At 42.6% G+C, this 20,219-nt stretch overlaps 1 protein-coding gene across 5 annotated transcripts in view; it reads left to right on the forward strand.

Moving 5' to 3' along the window:
* Positions 1-5,779: 5,779 nt before the first annotated feature.
* The window catches only part of JHY (junctional cadherin complex regulator), a 56,051-nt gene continuing 41,611 nt past the window's right edge, over positions 5,780-20,219 (forward strand). For 3 of the 5 annotated variants that reach the window (XM_059183479.1, XM_059183480.1, XM_059183481.1), the window contains exons 1-2: positions 5,783-5,931; positions 8,644-9,056. In XM_059183479.1, the coding sequence (XP_059039462.1) occupies positions 8,740-9,056 (317 nt within the window). In that variant the 5' untranslated portion in view covers positions 5,783-5,931; positions 8,644-8,739. Of the gene's footprint in view, positions 5,932-8,643; positions 9,057-20,219 lie in introns of all 5 variants that reach the window. The other 2 variants (XM_059183477.1, XM_059183478.1) reach the window with 2 other exon arrangements.

Consider the following 20,219-nt stretch of genomic DNA (forward strand, 5'->3'; position numbering starts at 1 on the left):
ACACAACATGCATGAACCCTGAAAACATTATGGAAAGTGAAAGAAGCAAAACACACACGCGCACACATTCACACACAAACCAAATACTCTCTGATTCCATTTATATGAAATACCCAGCATAGGCAAATCCATAAAGACAGAGTAGATCAGTGGTTGCCACTGGCTGAGAGATCAGGGGAATGAGAGATGACTGCTAACTGGTGTGGGTTTGGTGGGGGACAGATATTCTGGAATTAGATAATTGTGATGGTTGCAAAACTAGTGAATGATGTATTTTTACATCATTGTGTGTTATGTGAATTATATCTCAAAACTGTTATTTAAAAAAGAATTACTTTGTAGAACTTCTTTGAATCCTGATTCAAATCTACCCACTCTGAAAAGATATTTGGAAGTCAGTCTAAGTCTGAACACTGGCTCAGTACTAAAGGATACTAAGGAGTCATTAACTTTATTTTAAATGTGATAATTTTATTTTAAATGTGGTCATTTAAATGTGATAATTGCAGTTATTTAAAAATGATCCCTTATAGATACCTTACAGATAAAATCATATGACAGCTCAGATTTGCCTTTAAATAATTTGGGGAATCAAGCATAGTGTGTTGAGAAACAAGACTGTTCGGGACGCCTGGGGTGGCTCAGTCAGTTCAATGTCTGCCTTCAGCTCAGGTCATGATCCCAGAGTCCTGGGATTAAGCCCTGCATAGGGCTCCCTGCTTATGGGGAGCCTGTTTCTCTCTCTGCCTTTTACTCCCCCTGCTTGTAATCTCTCTCTCTCTCTCTCTCTTTCACACACACACACACACACACACACACACACACATAAATACAAACTTAAAAAAAAAGTTCATAACTTAAAAAAAAAAAAAAAGAAGAAGACTGCTCACATGTCGATCTTTGTTGAGGCTGGGCCAGGGCTACATATATGTTCGTTATCCTTTGCTCTCTACTGTTGTATGTGTTTTTAAATGTTCATAATAAAAAATATAATTAAAAAATGTTTGAGAGGGGTGCCTGGGTGGCTCAGTGGGTTAAAGCCTCTGCCTTCAGCTAGGGTCATGATCCCAGGGTCCTGGGGTCCTGGGGGCATTGGGTTCTCTGCTCAGCAGGGAGCCTGCTTTCCCCTCTCTCTCTCTCTCTGCCAGCCTCTCTGCCTACTTGTGATCTCTTTCTCTGTCAAATAAAATCTTTTGAAAAATTTTTTTGAATTATTTTTAAGAAAGAAAAAGAAAAAGAGAAAAGGCCTTCGCTGATGATTTGTTGCTCTGTATTCAAAAAAACCACCCTATAGGATCATCTCATCCCTAAAGCCTCTGGTTCCAACCAGGCAGAATCCCCCCTCTAGGATCCTGAGCCCTCGACTTGATCTTCTGGAACAGCATCTGTATTTCTGTATTTCTATTGGCTGAATTGCACTGTCTCTATAAACACACAGATATTACAATGTCAGTCCTCTGGAATTCTTGACGAGTCATTCTAAATAAACTCTGGAGGTGGGCAGAGAATTATGGGTTTGCCCCCTTGAAATTTTAAACATTTTAATATTTGGAGGAAAAATTCCTTGTAAAATATACTGCATGATGTTTAGCTTTCTACGCACATTTACTAAATTGATCTGCTCTGTAAGAGTTTTTTAAAGCTAATCATTATGGAAATTAACCCTTGTGTTTGCTGTCATACCCTGATTTTCACATAGGGTTTTCCGCTAATTGGATACCTGTTGTCTCTGGCAAACCACCACAAGGTGCTTTGTTTTTCTGAACATCTCTTATTTTGGGGACACTTCTGTCTCTTCACTTGTGGGCAGTGACCCTTCTCTCTGTCCTCAGGATGCCGTTCCTTACCCTCTTCTAAGTTGCTTCGAATTTAACATATATGGAAAGGAACCAGATGATGCAACTTGTTAGAGTTACACATAGAATGACCACACTTCCTAGCAACCTGTGGAAATTTCGGCTTATATCTGTTAATAACAATAGCAATTGTTTTTTGTTCTTGAGCGTATCCTGGGCTTAAATTATCTATCTCATCATCCTAGTTATGTGCCAAATAAGAGTAATACCTCTATTAATAGGTCTAATAGGGCTACATTTATCTACCCTCCATCCAAAGGCTACATTACATGTAAGGGTATTGTGGTTTTTCACCATTACTGAGCAGCTACTGAGTGTTGAGCTCACTGCTAGTGCTTGCTCTCTGGAAGCTCATCATAGAGTAGGAAGGTGACAGAATCATTAACTAGTAACTCATCAGTAATACACTACCACAGCTGTGCATGCATAATGATGGAAGCGTGCACTTGGTACATTGGGGCCACAGACCAAGGGCCATTAGTCTAGCATAGGGTTTGTCAACCTGAACACTATTAACATTGGAACTGAGTGGTTTTTTGGCAGTGGAGACTGCCCTACTCACTCCTAGGATGTCTGGCACCATCCCTGACCTCTACCCAGTAGATGCCACTAGCCCCTCCCCAAAGTCTTGACAATGAAAAAGTGTCTCTAGATGCTGCTGACATCCCCTGATGGACAAAACTGCCCCCTGGGGGAACTCCTTGAAAATTCTCCCTGTACAGGATGAAGCTCAGTGAGGTCTCAGAGACTGAGTAGCAGTCCGAGAGGCGAAAACTAGCGGAGGAAAGGACTTTGCTAGCAGAGCACCAGAACAGTATAAGAACGGGGAAGTGAGAAGTAGGGAGCCGAAGGGGTGGATGGAGAGAGGACGGAGAAGGATTCAAATCAGTCCAGCATTACTAACCTACTTGTGCTGATTTTTTGTTTACTTGTGTTTCTCATTGGGTCAGGCTGACAGCTTTATTTTAATTTATTTTATTTATTTTTATTTTACTTATGCATAAATCTATCATTATGATTGCCATAATGGCTGATAGAAACGATGCCCTTTATGGCTTTGCTTGTATGTGTTCATTCTTTGGAGTTGTGAAGAAGAGAAAATTGCTGTGCTGCTTATTAAACCAGGTCTCTCAGCTTCAAATACACTCACAAAGTCCGCTGTGATACTGGGACAAGCCCTCCTAACCACCGTTCTCTGGCCGGCTCCCTGTCGAGCCTACCAGTAGGGGCACTACAGGGAGACCGCAAGGCTGGAAAACGGAAAAGGAACTGCTCCGCCTTTGCTCCCTCTTTGTTTCAGTAACAGCAGTTAATTTCCAGTTTTCCCAAGTCTCCAGAAACAGCCTTATGGTTCCTTTTCAGACACCGGCCCTCATCAGCTTTCTATCTCCTCCTTGGAGACCTGGATGCCCACTCCCATCCCCTCCTCCAAGCTTGGCATGGTTAATAATTCCAAAACTCTTCCTAGGGTTCTCCTAGAAACAGGGCTGATGGTTGCTTCCTTCCAGGCGATACGCCTGCTTGCCTTTCAGAGTTTCAGTTCATAAATCTTCACGTGCGGTTTCTGTTCCAGTAATTTGGTGTGTCTTCTGACTGGACCGTGACGGCTGCTTGTGACTATTCTTTGAGCCTTTAGTTACTTTAAATCAGAATAATCAGGAGAGCCATTCCAGAGGAGAAAGGAAGAAAATCAAGGTCAGGGTGTTCATCTGTGTGTGACCAGTCTCTGAAAGTAGCTGCTGGACTGGTAGATTCCTGAATCACACAGGAAGCATCATTTGTAGAAAAGCAGGACAAAATCTCTTCTGGAGAGTGCAAAAGCGCCTGATGAGTCTGAAGAAGCAAAGCATCTGTTCCCACAGACCAGCAGAAGAGGAGGGGGACAAGGGAATGACTCAGCAACCACTCCCTCACATATTCCAGAAGCTGCTCTGGGGAACAAAGCCTTCTGCTTGGGGTTGGTTGGCACATTTGCAGTGGCTCTGATGTTACTTTGTATCACGTGCTGGGCAGAATACCCCCACTGTCTTTGGCTACCTTGCTTTCCTTTCTTAAGTGAGGTTCCATTGTATATTCATAAGACAAGGTAGCTGCTGTCAAAGAAGTTTCTTTTTTAAAAGATCCAACTCCAGGGGTGCCTGGGTGGCTCAGTGAATTAAAGCCTCTGCCTTCAGCTCAGGTCATGATCTCAGGGTCCTGGGATCAAGCCCTGCATTGGGCTCTCTGCTCAGTGGGGAGCCTGCTTCCCCCTCTCTGCCTGCCTCTCTGCCTACTTGTGATCTCTGTTAAATAAATAAATAAGATCTTTTTAAAAAAATAAAATATCCAACTCGAATAAAAAGCAGAATAAAAAAGAGTAAAATTGAGTAGTAAAGATATTTTCCAATTCTCTGTTTCCTGTCATGAATGAGGCAACTGGAATCATTCTTAGCTCTTTACAGTAGTTATTCAAATCTACTTGTGGTTTTAATGCTATGTTAATGTGAATATAATTCCCAACACTTTTTTTTTTTACTCTCTCTCTTTTTTTAAAGATTTTATTTATCTGACAGAGAGAGAGAGAGACAGACAGACAGACAGACAGACAGCAGGGGCAGTGGGAAAAGGAAAGTAGGCTTCCTGCTAAGCAGGGAGCCGATGTGGGGCTCCATCCCAGGACCCTGGCATCATGACCTGAGCTGAAGGCAGATGCTTAACAACTGAGCCATCCAGACATCCCTTTTTACTCTTCTTTAAAGGCTTTTTAATATTAAATATTCTATATACATTTATATAAGTGTAAATAAACTTAATGAACTATTATAAAATGAGTATCTATGTAACTAGCATTAAGTCAGGAACAGTAATCTCACAAACACTGTGCCAACGTGCCACCCCCCCCAACCACGGTCCTATCTTTATGAGAATCACTACTTCTTTTCAGTTTTCTCCATTAACTATACATCCATAAATACAGGACAATTTAAATTTTCCTGTTTGTAATTTTTATATATAAAAATCATACAATGTGTATATTAAGGAGTTTTTTCCTCAACATTTTTAAAAAGATTTCTTTATTTCAGAGAGACAGCGCAAGCAGAGAGGACAGGCAAAGGGAGAGGGAAAGAAAACAGAAGCAGACTTCCTCAGTGATCAGGGAGCCCCCCACATCTCACAGCTCTGAGATCACGACCTGAGCTGAAACCAGGAGTCCGACAGACTTTTAAAAGTCCCTCTGTGTTGTTGCCGCATTTAATTCATTGTCACTGTTACACAGTAAGCTAGAGGACGGAAGAACACATTTTAATTAACCGTTCTATGGTTAAAGGACAGTCGTTTTCAGTTTGGGTGCACAGAAGTTTGAGAGGTAGGTACCTATAAGTAATATTGGTTTATCACAGGATACGTACATCCCAGCTAACCTCCAACTATTTTCCAAAGGAGCCTCGCCACTTCACACTCCCATCTGTAGCGCACGAGGGTTCCTTGCTCCGCATCCTCCCCTGCCCTGGGGGATCTATCTCATTTTGACTTACGCTCATCTGAGGAGTATGGAGTGATAGATATCCCGGATGGTTTTAAGTTGGCCTCTTCTGATTATTAATGAATTAAGCACCTTTTCAATCAAAAAACAAATATTTATCTGCCATTTGGATTTCTGCCCAAGTCATTTACCCATTCTTTCACCGGATTTTCCTTCTTAATTTGTAGGAATCCTTTGCCTGTTCCAGCAGTATTTGTCGGAAATATCTCCTCCCACTCCGTGGCCTGCCTTTCCTTGCTTTCCAGCCATAGGAAGTCAGGACGGCCCTATACCAGCCAGGCCCAGAGTTCCTGGTCCTACAACAATGTCTTCACAACCGGTCCCACCCGCTCTTCGGGGGACGGAGAACGCCACCGCACTGGCCCCGCCCCCTGAGCCGAGCCCCGCCCCCTGAGCCGGGCAGGCTGCTCGCTCTGTTGGCCGCGGTCTCCACGGCAGCACCTGCCACGCGGGTGGGGCGGGGCTGTAGCGGCTCGGCAGGATGCGGTCTGCAGGGGTCGCGGTCGCCGAGGAGCCCTGGGCAGGTGACAGGCCGTTGCCTCCTGAACGAGGGTGCGCGCGCCGGGGAAGGGAAATGGGAAGGACTGGGATTGGGGGTGGTGGGGGGCGGGGGACAGCAGGAAATCTCCAGAGGAAACTGGATCGGGACCAGGAGAACCGCAACTTTGGGGCCCAGGCGGGAAGGCGGGACCGTGGCAAGGCAGGCACAAGGACCCAGAGGCCGGCACCCGGAGAGACTTTGGTGCCCAGACTCCCAGAGCAGCCCTGTCTTCTGTTGATAAAGACCAGTCCGGGGCACCAGACCACCCCTCCCCCGTCCCCACCTGTCACCTCCTTATCTTAAAACGCCTTTGCTGCTAGGTTTTGTCCATCAGAAAAAAGAGAGAAAACAAACCGATCATCCCTTATGGGTAGCTTCTGGGCTGTTCCACAATAGGACAACTATTTCTCTACCTTTCATCTTGGCCAGAGTGAGCAGGGTTCCTTTTCACCTACAGAAGGAAATTTGTTCCTCCTGCTACTAGAGGAAGAGACCCAAGACCTTGAAGGGAACCCGAGGGAACTGGCTGCATCTTAGTGCCTGGATACCACTGGTGACACCCCAGTCCGCCTTGTTTACTTTTGTAACGAGACTGTTAGCCTCTCTCTCGATCAGAAATTTCAGTGAAAAACAATTGTGCCACTAGGGAGCCACATTCATTGCATTTAAAATGCCTACTTGCTAATGTACTGGAGATACCAGCTTTTCCTTCTTTAACCTCATGCCTGTATAAAATCAGGCCTCTCCCAAAGCCCCAGCTTTGCTAGGGTTCGGCTTTGTATTCTCTGCACTATTCCAGATTTCACTAATTACAACAAAATTATCTTCTATGGACTTTTTAAAAATTTGGTACCACTTAAGAAATCTTAGTCTGTCTCATTTAAGGAGAACAGTTGAGAGGACTGACTGATTTCATGAGCAATACCAAATTTAAATAGAATAATTATTTTAAGTTTTTTTTTTTAAAGATTTTTTAAATTTATTTATCAGAGAGAGAGAGAGAGAGAGAGAGCGCAGGCAGACAGAATGGCAGGCAGAGGGAGAAGCAGGCTCCCTGCTGAGCAAGGAACCGGATGTGGGACTCCATCCCAGGACACTGGGATCATGACCTGAGCCGAAGGCAGCTGCTTAACCAACTGAGCCACCCAGGCGTCCCTATTTTAAGTTTTTTCTTTAATAATCCCAAGTACAGTGACTTAAACTCATCCAGTAAAACTCTTACAGATGTTTATACAAACTGTTTCTGTTAAATGCTAGTTAGTACTTGGTGGATTTACTGCTTTCTAAAGACTCCCTAAAAAGCAAGAGTTCATCTACTTGTCAATATTAAAATAATAAGACAGGGCACACTATGTATTTTTAAAATAAGATGATACAGCAAAGCAGTGTGTATGGTTAAACAATAATATATTATTTATATGTATAATGCCAACTTGGGGAACTTCAAATTCATAAGAAAACTACTTTGTATGCATTTAAATCTGAATGCTACCTTTTGTCTGGCTTGTTTGTTAAGGCACTTTCCTCTAAGGTGTTTGATGGTGTTAGCAATGAGGTCAACATTACTAACAGTGCAAGGAATAGGAATAAGTTCATGTTATCTAATTAAAGCCAGCATTTGCCAAAAGAACAGGAGCAAGCCCTTAGAAAATGTTATAGGAATCTTGGACGGTAAAAAGTTTCAGTTGTCTGGCCTACGAGGGAAAAAAAAATGGCACAAAGGCAGTGAGATAGAAGACTGAGCAAAATAGAAATGCCGGGGAGAGATGAAAGGAAGCACAATCCAAAATCATCATCTCCTTTCAATCTGATACGAACTTAGAGCACCCTTTCCATAAACCATCTCATGGGTCTTCATGACAGCCCTCTGAAACAAGGAAGGCGCACTTAGAATCACACACTTAGAGAGAGTTAGAAGGGACCCTAGCTGTTACTCTGGCCAATCTTCCACCCACCCAATATTCTCAAGGACAATATCCTTTTCAGGTAGGCAGACATTCAGCCTCTGCTACGAATCACTTAGTGGCATTCACAATTCACAAAGCCTCCAAATTTTGCATTAGACAGTTGTAATCACTGAGCGTGCACGCCCACACACACACACAGAGATTAAGCTGATATTAATGTCCACGTAATGTCCACCTAAATTACTCATTCCTATCTGGTGGCAACCAGGGATCCAAAATGTCTTCTAAATGATGAAACCAGCCAATATAGATCTAGGCATAAAACAGCTTCCCTCTTTACAGCTCCAACTATGGAAACCACTCTCTTCCCCACTCTCTCCTTTGCTTTTCAAAGCTAGAACTGAAATCTGTTTTACTCTATTCATGAATACTCAATAATGTGGCATATTTATGTTGGTGCCCTGGGTATTTGAAATAAAGCCATCGAAGTACCCTCCGTAATTAACCATTTAGCTTTATCTAGGCTTGTGTGTAATAGGACCTTGGAAGGTAGAAAAAGGAATCCAACCATTTGATTTCCTCAATAAAGCTGTATTTGATTACTCAGGTTGTTTATGAACTCCACATCAGATGTGTTTCTGTAGAGAAAAAAACACAATAGGTTTTCCAATAGACCTTCCTCATACAAAAGCGTACATACAAAAGGCTGCAGATAATGTAACAGGGTTCTGCTCACTTAAATGTTTAATTAACATTGAAATTAAAGAGAATTCAGTAGTCACAAAGTGACATAAATACAATTTTTTTTTTTTTTAGGTAATGCCTTTGTAAACCACAACTTTAAATATTCAAGCCAACTGCTCCTATCATCAAGAATATCTGTGTTCATATTCACATTGGTATGTTTCCAAGATGAGTCATAGTAAATTAATTCCCAAGCTCTCAATTCAATCTCCTGTTCATCATACCAACTTAAAGATCCGGTCCACAGAGCCACCTTTTCAGAAGGGCTTACATCTGATTTCAAAAGACTCCTTGGAATCTGATTCGGGAAGCTTCACTCAAGAGACTAAGTCCCAGCTTGAAGACCAAATCCGGGACAACAATATGGAACCGGACAGCTTAGAGGAGGAAAGTCTGAGTGAGACGGAAGAGGAGGCAAGCAGAAAAGTAGCGCGGAAGAATGGCAGAGAAAACCTCCACCCCCGGAGCAATGGCATGGACAACAGGTAAGGAACTGGCTTGTATACGAGAACAGTGGGTCCTGAAGTGTATTGTCAGGTCATCACTGGTAGATCACAAGCGACAGTGAGGACAAGCTATGGTAATGAACTCCTTGTAATGTATGTGGGACAGGTCCCAATCAACTAAGGACAGCTTAAGCCAGGATTTTTGCCACGTCCTTTTTTAAATAAAAAATATGCAAAAGGGGCGTCTGGGTGGCTCAGTGGGTTAAGCCTCTGCCTTCAGCTCAGGTCATGATCCTGGGGTCCTGGGATCCAGCTGCATCAGGCTCTCTGCTCAGTGGGGAGCCTGCTCCCCCCCCCCCGCCCCCTCTCTCTCTGCCTGCCTCTCTGCCTACTGGTGATCTGTCAAATAAATAAATAAAATCCTTTAAAAAAATGCAAAAGATGAGGCATGAATAAGGGCGTATGCACTCCTTCCGCTCCTTGCTCCTGTCCATATTCTAGGGGTCTCCACTGCTATGACCTGACCTTGGAGAAATTCCAGAAAGCCTGCTACAGAAAAATGCCATAACTTGGAATCAGGTGGTGTCGATTGGGTCCAGACATTGCTGTTCGGTGTATAATTTGGAATAGGTCACTTAACTCTTTTGTGGCTCACTTTTCTCACCTGTCATTGATCTGGCCTGTCCATCTCCCAGGACTGCTATCTGTGTCAGTGAGTACATTTTGGGAGTGCAGTCCTACCCGAGTTTATGAAGGTCTACCTCCCGGGGCTTACATATCGTGTAAGGATTTAATTTCTAATAATCGGTATTTATAGGGTGTTAACATAATGCTATGAGTGAGCAAATAATATAAGAGAATATAAAGTAGTGGATTACTCAGTTTTAATGAAAAAACTATACGACACAGCAAGGAAGAAGTTAAAGCTATTGTTAGAAAGAGGTTTTCCTGGGGCGACAAAGTATGTATTCTGAAGCAGACCATCTGGGTTCAAGTTCTGCCATGTACTAGCTGTGTAAGTTGGCCAAGTCCAGTTAATCTCTCTGTGCCTCAGTTCCCTCATCACTCAAATGGGATGACACTAGTTACTTCACAGAGTTTTGAAGCTAAAATAAATGAATATATATGCAATGTAGAACAGTGACTAGCACTTTATACGTTATAGATGTATTAGTTTGTTTTTAAAATAAGTGTTGGAAGTTTTTATTAATATTTTTATTTATTTATTTGGCAGACAAAGATCACAAGTAGGCAGAGAGGCAGGCAGAGAGAGAGAGAGAGAGGAAGAAGCAGGTTCCCTGCTGAGCAGAGAGCCCTATGCGGGACTCGACCCCAGGACCCTGAGACTATGACCTGAGCTGAAGGCAGAGGCTTAACCCACTGAGCCACCCAGGCGCCCAGTTTTGTTTTTTAAATGGGTAAAATATATTGAGGAAAGTTTCTTAGAAGGCCTAGAACTTGGGCAGGCAGGTTTTTGGAGAGAAGATAAAATTTGGAAACAAGAATCAAATTAGAGTGAACATGTGACACATTCAAGCCCCACTTGATGGCAGAGGATTTGTTCTGAGCGTAGGGAAAGAGGACTACGTAAGGGGCCTGATGTAGGGGCCTCGTGTGTGCAACCAGCCCACACCCCAGACAGGGCATTTAACACAGAACCTACAACCTGTCTCAGCAAGACAGTCCCAGCAAGGGCACCTGCGGGAACCAGAATTGGAGCCCAACCCTGAGTCTTTTTCTTCCTTTCTGCTTTCCCTCCTTATTTCTTCCACTGCAACATTATCGGGTAGAATCAAGCTCACTTGCTTCTTAAGGATCTCGAAGTACAGTGCAAATGGTAGGCGGCCTGAACAAGGAACCACCCCAGCGCTGGGGGAGGCAGAGGGGCTCAGGGAAGCATCAGTCAGATGGCCTCCCCTGCTACAGCAGGGAGAGAGAATACAGGCTCTTGGGGGAGACCTAAGAGAGTTAGCTGTGTCTGAGGAAGATTATCCTGCAAGCCAGGGCATTCTGAATTAGAGAGTAAACTGACGACGGACTAAGAAACTACCAGATGGTAATCACAATTACAACCAAGACAACAGTATCTCTTTTTAAAGGCCCATCCATAATTTCATTTAATTCTTCCTGCCAGAAAAACGCTGGTCTTCCCATTTTACAGATAAGGACAATGAGGCAAACAGAGATCAGGTAACTTGTTGAACAGTGACTACAGTGCTGGGGGAGGACGTTTGTGATTTTGTTGTTGATGTTGGTTAAATGGTGACAACATTTTAACCTAAAGAAAAGTACAACCATTTTGCACCAAAAAAAAAAAAAAGAAAAAAGAAAAGAAAAGAAACACCAGAAAAATACCATATAACCCTAACTGCCATATTTGTTTCAGATGTGTATTTTTTAATTAATTTATTTTAGAGAGAATGCACACATGAGTGAGGGGTCAGAGGGAGAGGGAAAGAAACTCAAGCAGATTCTGCACCGATCGCAGAGCCCAACGTGGGGCTCAATCCCAGGACCCTGAGATCATGACCTGAGCCGAAACCAAGGGTTGGACACTTAACTGACTGCATCACCCAGGCGCCCTTCAGATATATTTTTTATAGACATAAAACATCAACGATAAAACTTCCTTGTTCCCCTTCTCAAACCGCCCCCCCATCTACCTCCTTAGAGATAACCAATATGTTCTCCTGCGTGGGTGTGTATCCTTCTTAGCAATCTTTTATTCATTGGCTGCATAGACAATATATGGGGGCGGGGGAGGGAGAATGAGTATATGAACTGACAGGCTTATTGACAGATCAGATATGGTGGCTGAAGGAAGAAGAGAAGCCAAAGGTCACTTTAAGGTGCTCATAATGATAGCTGGCATCGATAAACTGATTAGCATGAGCCCATCCCTATGCTAAACAGTCTTTGTGTATTATCTCATTTAATTCATATGGCAACCCTGTTGGGAGACACTGTAGTGATCCCCATGTTAAAGGCTACACATGAGGCTTTAAGGGGTTCTATTTATACCCATTTATTACGTGGATGGAGGGGTGGAGTAGGGAACTCATGCAGTCTGACTCGATGCCCTAAGCCGTGTTTTTATCATAGCTCTGATATAAGAGAGTCAGAACCTCCTAGGCAATAAATGGTAGTAGTTTCGCTGCTGGGTTGTTTTTGGTTTTGTTTTTGTTTTTTTTTCCTTTTTCCAGAAACGAGGGGAGAGGAAGGAGGTTTTGCAGTAGTTAGGCATTCTGGAGAAACCAAGGCAAGGACCCATGGAGGGACCTCATTTCCTGACAGTTGAGTTTTTCCTCTTTGAGTCCAGTGCTCAGGTAGCAGCCTTTACCCCTGGCTTTTTACCCAAGGACCATGTAAATACCACTCAGTATATTTCAAAATAAAGGAAAATACTTATAGAAATCAAAATTATGGTTCAGGTCTTTGTCTTCTGATTCAGAGATCTGTAAATATTGCTGTTTTCCCTAGACTAATTTGCTTTAGAAATCTTCAACAACAGACGATCATCCTCAGGGTTAGACTGGCTTTTAGCCGTAGTAATTATTGGGCAGCAGAATAGTGCTTGAGACATCGAACATTAGGAGGAGCAGTTCCCCACTACAAAGGAAAACACAACTGAAGCATTAAGCCAAATACGGTCTCAAAAATATTATTCCGGCTAGTTTAGTTATTGGCTTCTTTCACTTAAGTCCTGGAAACGTTTTCTACATATACTGTTGCTTGGCTCTGAGTAGTGCACTAGCCGTGAAACAGACAAATCGATCTCAGACTCTCCATGTGAAATTCAAGTAAGCTTTCATTTTTATAAGGTAGATGGCATTCTGGGAATTGTAGTTCTAAAAAAAAAAAAAATTAGTCAAAGCCTTGCCTTAAAACCATGAAAAATCTCTTTCTTCTTGCTGTTATAAACAACAATTTTAAAAGCTGCCTGACAAATCACTTGAGCCCTTCTCTTCTGTTTTGATGTTACTAGAACCTCCTCAAAGCAATTACTCTCTTGTAGCTCACCAAAGTCAAGCCCCAGTTCAATGTATATGGATTAGAGAAAACCTTTTACTTAATGGAAATTGGAGCGGCATTGACTACAGTGAATGAATCAAGAGTGGAGAGAGGATCTCCACGTGATAATCCTTAAACCCCACTCCACAGCTAGCCTTAGGACACTCGGCGCTGGCAAAGAAAGAGATCAATGTAATTCCTCGAGCACTGGAAATAACTTCTTCAGTCCTGGGGCCTCTGAAACCTTATATGATTAAAAAAAATTAGAGGGCAGCAGTACAGTACCTAGTATACGTGTTTAATAACAATATTTATATATAATTAGCTACCATTTATAGATCTAGTTGCATTATATACACTACTGTATTTATCCTCGCAAGAGCCTCTTATGCATTATTACCCCCATTTTGCAGATAAGGAACCAAGTCTCTGACAGCTGTGTAGGTGTATGTAGTTACCAAGGGGCAGAGCCAGGAATTGAACTGAAGAAGTGCTCCCCTAACCAAAGCCTGAGCCTCTGATTATAAGTTATCTAGATAGGTGATCAGGGCTGATCTGATAAAGGATTCAGTTTTATGATCTAGCAGAAATTAAAGCTGTAACAACTTCGATATGGACTCAACTGAGCCCAGAGTAAATATACATGGAAAATCACACATTTTAGTAAAGTAATAAAAGTTTTTCAAAGATACTGTGCCTTTGGAATAAACCAACATTAATTGTATTTTGCTTTGGGCAGCCGGGTCATAGTCTCCGGTATTCCTCGGGACCTCTCCTGGGGAAGAGAGATGTTTTCATTCATTAAGGTCTGTAGAGGTCTTTCACATCATTTGAGAATGATAGTCTTCACCAAAGATCCCATATTCTAACGAACCACCTTGTGAGAGAAATTACTGGGCAGGAGAGAAGGCAAAATGAGCAGTTCTTAACTTTTTATGCCCAGAATTGTCTAAAAATAAGAAAGGGACTCCGTAATAATAAATAAAATCTTTAAAAAAAATGTAGATTATTTATTTGTCAGAGAGAGAGGGAGAGAGAGCGAGCACAGGCAGACAGAATGGCAGGCAGAGGCAGAGGGAGAAGCAGGCTCCCTGCCGAGCAAGGAGCCGGATGTGGGACTCCATCCCAGGACGCTGGGATCATGACCTGAGCCGAAGGCAGTTGCTTAACCAACTGAGCCACCCAGGTGTCCCAATAATCTACATTTTTATTGTGTTGTGGTGGTCTAGGATCTTTCTCCCAAATGCTTTTATATATATTATTTCTGATTAATAAATACAAGAATCAGAGAAAGGGTTCAAACAGCAATACTGGGGAACCGAAACAGCGAGTGAGTAAAGAGAGACTGAGTAAAGACCAAAACTCAGCCTTTTCATTTCCCCACATGTTTTCCAGACTGTTCCGTAGAACACGCGGAGACTGGGAAACTGACTGCAGACTTTTCCCGCACACGTGCTGTAGAGTGTGTTTGTTTTCTTGTTGTTGTTTGTGCTGGTTAGGAGAGTAAAGAGGATACCCGAGGGCATGTTTAACATTCTAGGATGGCTAAGAACACTGTGGGAGTTCCCAGGAGCCCACATGCATCCCTGTCCGTATCTAGAAACATTCATCCATGTTGATGTTTATGGACTTTCCAAGATAGATTTTCAATTTAAGGCCCTGAAGTGCAGACCTGCACTTCATGTACATTACACTACATCCTTCACACAATATTTTAGGGATGGCTACAGCATTTGAGTTATTTCTGATCACTTGGGAATGGTTATACGGGAGAAGTGACTTTCCGTCGCAGGCATGCATCATTTCTGTTGTCTTTGCAACCATCCGCTCGCAAACGCTACCGTCCTTAAGCCCCGGTGCTGTCCCAGGGCAGGCATGGTGCCATCACAACAGATGAGCGGGCAGGGACGGAAGTCAAGTATGTGCGTGGGCATAGCTTGTGTCTGTTAAAGGCAGAGGCCCCGCCAGAAATGCTAACACTGCAGTGGCTTGGGGTGTAATGCCCTCAGAGACAACCACGAGTTCCTTTCTAGCTTATTTCAAAATCGGGAGGCTTTCGGTGCTAAATTAGTAAATAATCGGTGAGTTTGAAAACCGCCAAAGTATTAAGTCACCTCGCCTACAATCCTGTGAGGTTATCAAGATGATTAAGAGGCTTGTAAGCAAGTTAGTAAAGGACTAGTTTAATTCCTGACCTTAACTGTATTATTTCTACTCCCCGGCAATTGTGAAAATATAGAGAGCTTTAATTATTCTACATGTTTAATCTACCGAATGTAAAATGAGTGCTTTTTCCAATGCTTATATACCATCGCTGAATTTTGCATGATGGTTGCAATCCAGTGAATAACACTACGGGTCCTCAGAGCTGCCGGGCTCATAAAGCACAGCCTCTTCTCCTTACTGTCCGCAGGAGGGGAAGAGATTCACTCAAGTACCCACAGCCGGGCAGTGCCAAATCTGGACTGGGACCCACGTTTCAAGGCCGGTCTTTCCATTGCCTTTTTCATGACACACAGCTTCCTTGCAATTACAATGCTGTCAATATCAGACACTTAGAAGACAGGAAATTCGATGGGGTGCCTAGGTGGCTCAGTGGGTTAAGCATCCAACTCTTGATTTCTGCTCGGGTCACGCCCTCAGGGTCCTGAGATTGAGCCCTGCAGAGAGTCCATGCTCAGCGGGGAGCCGGCTTGAGATATTTTTTTTTTTTCCACTTCCCCTCTCCCCCTCCCCCACCCACCCTGGCTCTTTCAGTCCTCTCTCTCTGGATAAACAAATAAATCTTTGACAAATAATACAACAAAACAAATAAAAGACAGGAAATTCTATCTACAGAGAGCGTAAACACCTACAAATTTCATAAATCCAAGGCTTCTTAGCCGCTATTTCTGGAGAATGAAAAGGACATCCAAGAGGGCCATGGAAAATTCTTGGCGTGAGCACTGTAAACTCTCCCTGAATGCGAGGAATTGTGTTTCTAAATACTGGGTCATACATCATTTCCCCTGTGAAGACTCAGGCTTTGTTTCACATAAGAGAAGTGAGGTACGAGAATTTTACATCCCAATTATGACCCCGTGTTCTTTAGATCATTTGTTTTCATTCACCTCCCAGACTGTCCTTGAATCAAGGCTGGTACTTATAAGAACGCGGGGCAAATATCTGGTTATTTTGCAGCCATAAATCTGTTGTCAGAGACAAAGAAGGGACTCTGGTTGGAATTATCCAAATTATATAACTGCTGTAAATTATGTTCACTAGGTAACAATCGGCACTTCTGCTTTTGAGTGTGCTTCTGTAGACAGTCTGGCCTTTGGTTCATTAAAGCAACTTTTTTCCAATTAAAATGCTTAATTTTTTGTAAGCAGGATGCCTACATTAAATGAAATTTCTTGCATGGTAAACAACCTACTTGAAGTGCATCAGCGTGTTTATGGGACCATTTTCTTTTGTGCTTGCAAAAGTTGTTTTTTTTAATCCTTTGGATTTATTTCATTTGATTTACTTAAAAGCCATTGATAAAAAGATTAAGAGGAGCCTAGGATTCAGAAATCCTTGGAAATAACTGTCAGTTTATAGTTCCTTAAAGAAGCTTTAAAAACTTTACACTTAGGCAAAAATTGAATTTGCAGTTCATATGCATAAAAGATTTAATGGCATATAAATTGGGAATAATTGTTCTGTTTAAAAGGATTAAATTAAACCTAAATCAATAATAACATGTGCAGTTTCCATTTAACTGCCTACTTAAAATAAAGTGGCAAATAAATAACAGCTAAATGATTAATAGCAGGGCTTTTATTCACCTCCTCAACAGGCAAAATGGCCAGTTATTGAATATTTTATTATGAGTGCAAAGTATGTTAATTGTACTAGAAACATGCTCTAATTTTAGTAATTTTTTGATTGAATGCTACACTAAATATGAGGCTCTTCATTAAATGGAGATTTGATTTTATTTTGCTTGAACTTGAGTACAGTGAGTACTCAGATATGGTCCATTAAAGCCTGCAAATATCATGGCGTATGCTTGCGAGACCACCTCCCCTTCCTCTCTGCATCCAGGTCTCACCTAGGCATCTGAAGAGGGGACCCGGCATCTGTTGTCTGAACAGCAACAAAAGAGTTGTGCATGCATTGTCTGTGTAACCTTTCTATCAAATGGGGAGGAAGAGAAGTGTGTGTTTTGTGTGCAGATGATTACTGATGAAGGAGCACTTCATACTCATTTTGTTCCACTGTGTTGACCTGGACCACGAAACCTAATTGAGCTTCTTAGCACACAAGCTCAGCACAATGGGGTTCTTCAGTATCAATGTTCTATTTCAAACATTAGATTTGTTTCTGTGAAGTATTACAGCCTCCCGTGCTCATGATTTTGCAAAACATTTGTTTCGACATAGAGTTTCCATCTAGAAAGGGGACGGAGGGAATACTTGGAGACTGTCATTGCAGTGTAAATGGGGCAGTGTAATTAAAGCTCTTAGAAAAGCCACATTTTCAGATTCAGATTTCTTCTGGACACATTATTAGAGTTTCTCTTCCCACGTTTGGTTCAGAAACATTCTTCTCAATCAAAACAATTCATCTTTTTTTTTTTTTTTTTTTTTTTTCTGATATGTTCCCAAAGCCTTTGTATTGCTTGGGTTCCACTTAAGACACCAGTGCTTCTGCAATGTGTAGTATACCTCTAGGGGCATTTAAGAATGGCGATATGTTGAGACCAGAAATTACATTTCTTTTTTTTTTTCTTTTTAATTTTATTTATTTATTTGACAGACAGAGATCACAAGTAGGCAGAGAGGCAGGCAGAGAGAGAGAGGAAGGGAAGCAGGCTCCCTGCTGAGCAGAGAGCCTGATGCGGGGCTAGATCCCAGAACCCTGAGACCATGACCTGAGCTGAAGGCAGAGGCTTAACCCACCGAGCCACCCAGGTGCCCCAGAAATTACAGTTCTTTCTGAAGATCTAAAGTCATTTAATTCTCCCATCAGCACTCAGCAGGTTCTTAAAATATTTCATCATGTGGCTGAAATTTCTTAGTCGCATTTCCTAAACTATAGTTCAAACAGGTCATCTACAAGTGCCTAAGGCGTGGTAAAGAAAATCAGATTTTTGAAGATAGTTAGTTCCTTCAAGCCACAAAGGTGCCCCTGAGTGCATCACAACACAGCTCCGTGCCCTGGAAATAACTTGAGCCCCAGGGAGAGAACAATCCCTTGAGATCCACCCACAGGAAGCACAATGCACAACACAACATGCGTCGTGTCATGGTGACTGAATGTAACACAGGGCAAGGACTGGCCATGGAGCTCGTGGGCAGAGGTGGTCCTAGCTAGCCAACCCTCACGGAGTACTTACTCTGTGTCATGGATATGTAAGCATTCGTATGTATTCATTCACGTAATCCTCTCAATGGCACCCTGAGATAGGTACTGTTATCCCATTTCACTGACGCGCAAGCTAAGGCACAGAGAAGTTAATGAATTGCACCTTTTCACACGGTAACTCAATCCCAGGACCCTGGGATTATGACCTGAGCTGAAGGTCAGGCAGCTGAGCCACCCAAACGCCCCTGGATACTCACTTTCAAAGAGTACCAACCCCTGCTTTAAGAGTGCAAAGAAGGCTAGCTATCCTAAAACTTCACAAAAAACAAGCAAACAAAAATGCCTCTGTAGATAATCCCTTCCAAAAACTCATCACCTGGGCTCTCCAGAAGTATTTAGATCTTACTAACATCTTTGCTCTCTAATTATTTTTGCTCAGAGCCAGACTCTCAAGTTAATATAGGTAAGCCAAATTCCTTCACAGAGTTTACAGAGTCCTTCAGGATCTTACCTCTGCTTCTCCCTAAGCTCTCCTCAACCCTCCTTTTATCCATTCAGAATCTGTTCTTTAAAAGCATCACATTTAAAAGTGCCTGGGTGGCTCAGTGGGTTAAGCCTCTTGCCTTCGGCTCAGGTCATGATCTCAGGGTCCTGGGATGGAGACCCCGCATCACATCGGACTCTCTGCTCAGCGGGGAGCCTGCTTCCCCATTTCTCTCTGCCTGCCTCTCTGCCTACTTGTGATCTCTGTCAAATAAATAAATCTTTAAAAAAAAATTCATATCTTTACTTACTCCAAGATGGAATCAAGGTACCCCTTAATCTGTTCTTTCCCACCTAAACAATCACGCTTATGTTTAAATCATCACATGATAGGCCCAAAAATCATTCACTAATTTGCAAGAAGCTTTTCTGCATGTGTATATTCTAATTGACTACTATTGGTTTTTAAAAATTGATATCTGATACTACATTTGTGTTGACTCAAGTAATTTTAGAGGCTCAGTTATTTGAGAAATACTCATTCACTCCTCTGTCCAGAGCACAGGCTTGAGTACTTCAGGTAGAGATTAGGGAAGGAGGAAGACTCAGACCCTGCTGCCCAGAACTGTAACTAGGTAAAGAGCCAAAGTTAGCATAGTGAAAGGCAAAATAAGCACAAATACAGAACATTAAGATACATTGTCTCATTCTGATGTTTATGCAATCCTGAGAAGTAACCAGAATATAATTGCTACTTACAGACAAGAAAAACTGGCTCAGAGATGGCATAATTTCATGCACAGATAATGACAGACCCAGAACTTGAGCCCAGGTCTGTCTAGTCCCAAGTCCAGACTGTGCCCTGTTGGACCTCTCCATGTCCCCACTCTATGCCCAATGAGACCTAGAGAGCAAAGGCTCTCCAGACAAGGCTAAAACACAGTGTGAGTTCATAAGACATCACACAGGAGACACCTCCTCCTCAAAAAACCCAGAGGCAGGTAACCCATGATGCTTAGGACATGGGGTGAGTTGCATAATTTGATATTCAACTTCCCAACAAATGTGCACCATCTCCATTCAGGCATTTTGATGGAAGAGAATATCATTTTTCTTCCCTTGGTAGAGAAAGCAGAGCAGCCTACTCCAAGAAGTCCTCCATCTTTTCTTTCTTTCTTTCCTTTTTTTTTTTTTTTTTAGATTTTACTTATTTATTTGTCAGAGAGAGAAAGCATACACAAGCATGGGGATCGGCAGAGGGAGAGGGAGAAGCAGGCTCCCCACTGAGCAAGGAGCCCCACATAGGACTCCATCCAAGGACTCTGGGATCATGACCTGAGCCAAAAACAGACACTTAACTGACCAAGCCACCCAGGT

The sequence above is a fragment of the Mustela lutreola genome, chromosome 1, assembly GCF_030435805.1.
Source record: "Mustela lutreola isolate mMusLut2 chromosome 1, mMusLut2.pri, whole genome shotgun sequence".
In the NCBI taxonomy this organism is placed as follows: domain Eukaryota; kingdom Metazoa; phylum Chordata; class Mammalia; order Carnivora; family Mustelidae; genus Mustela; species Mustela lutreola.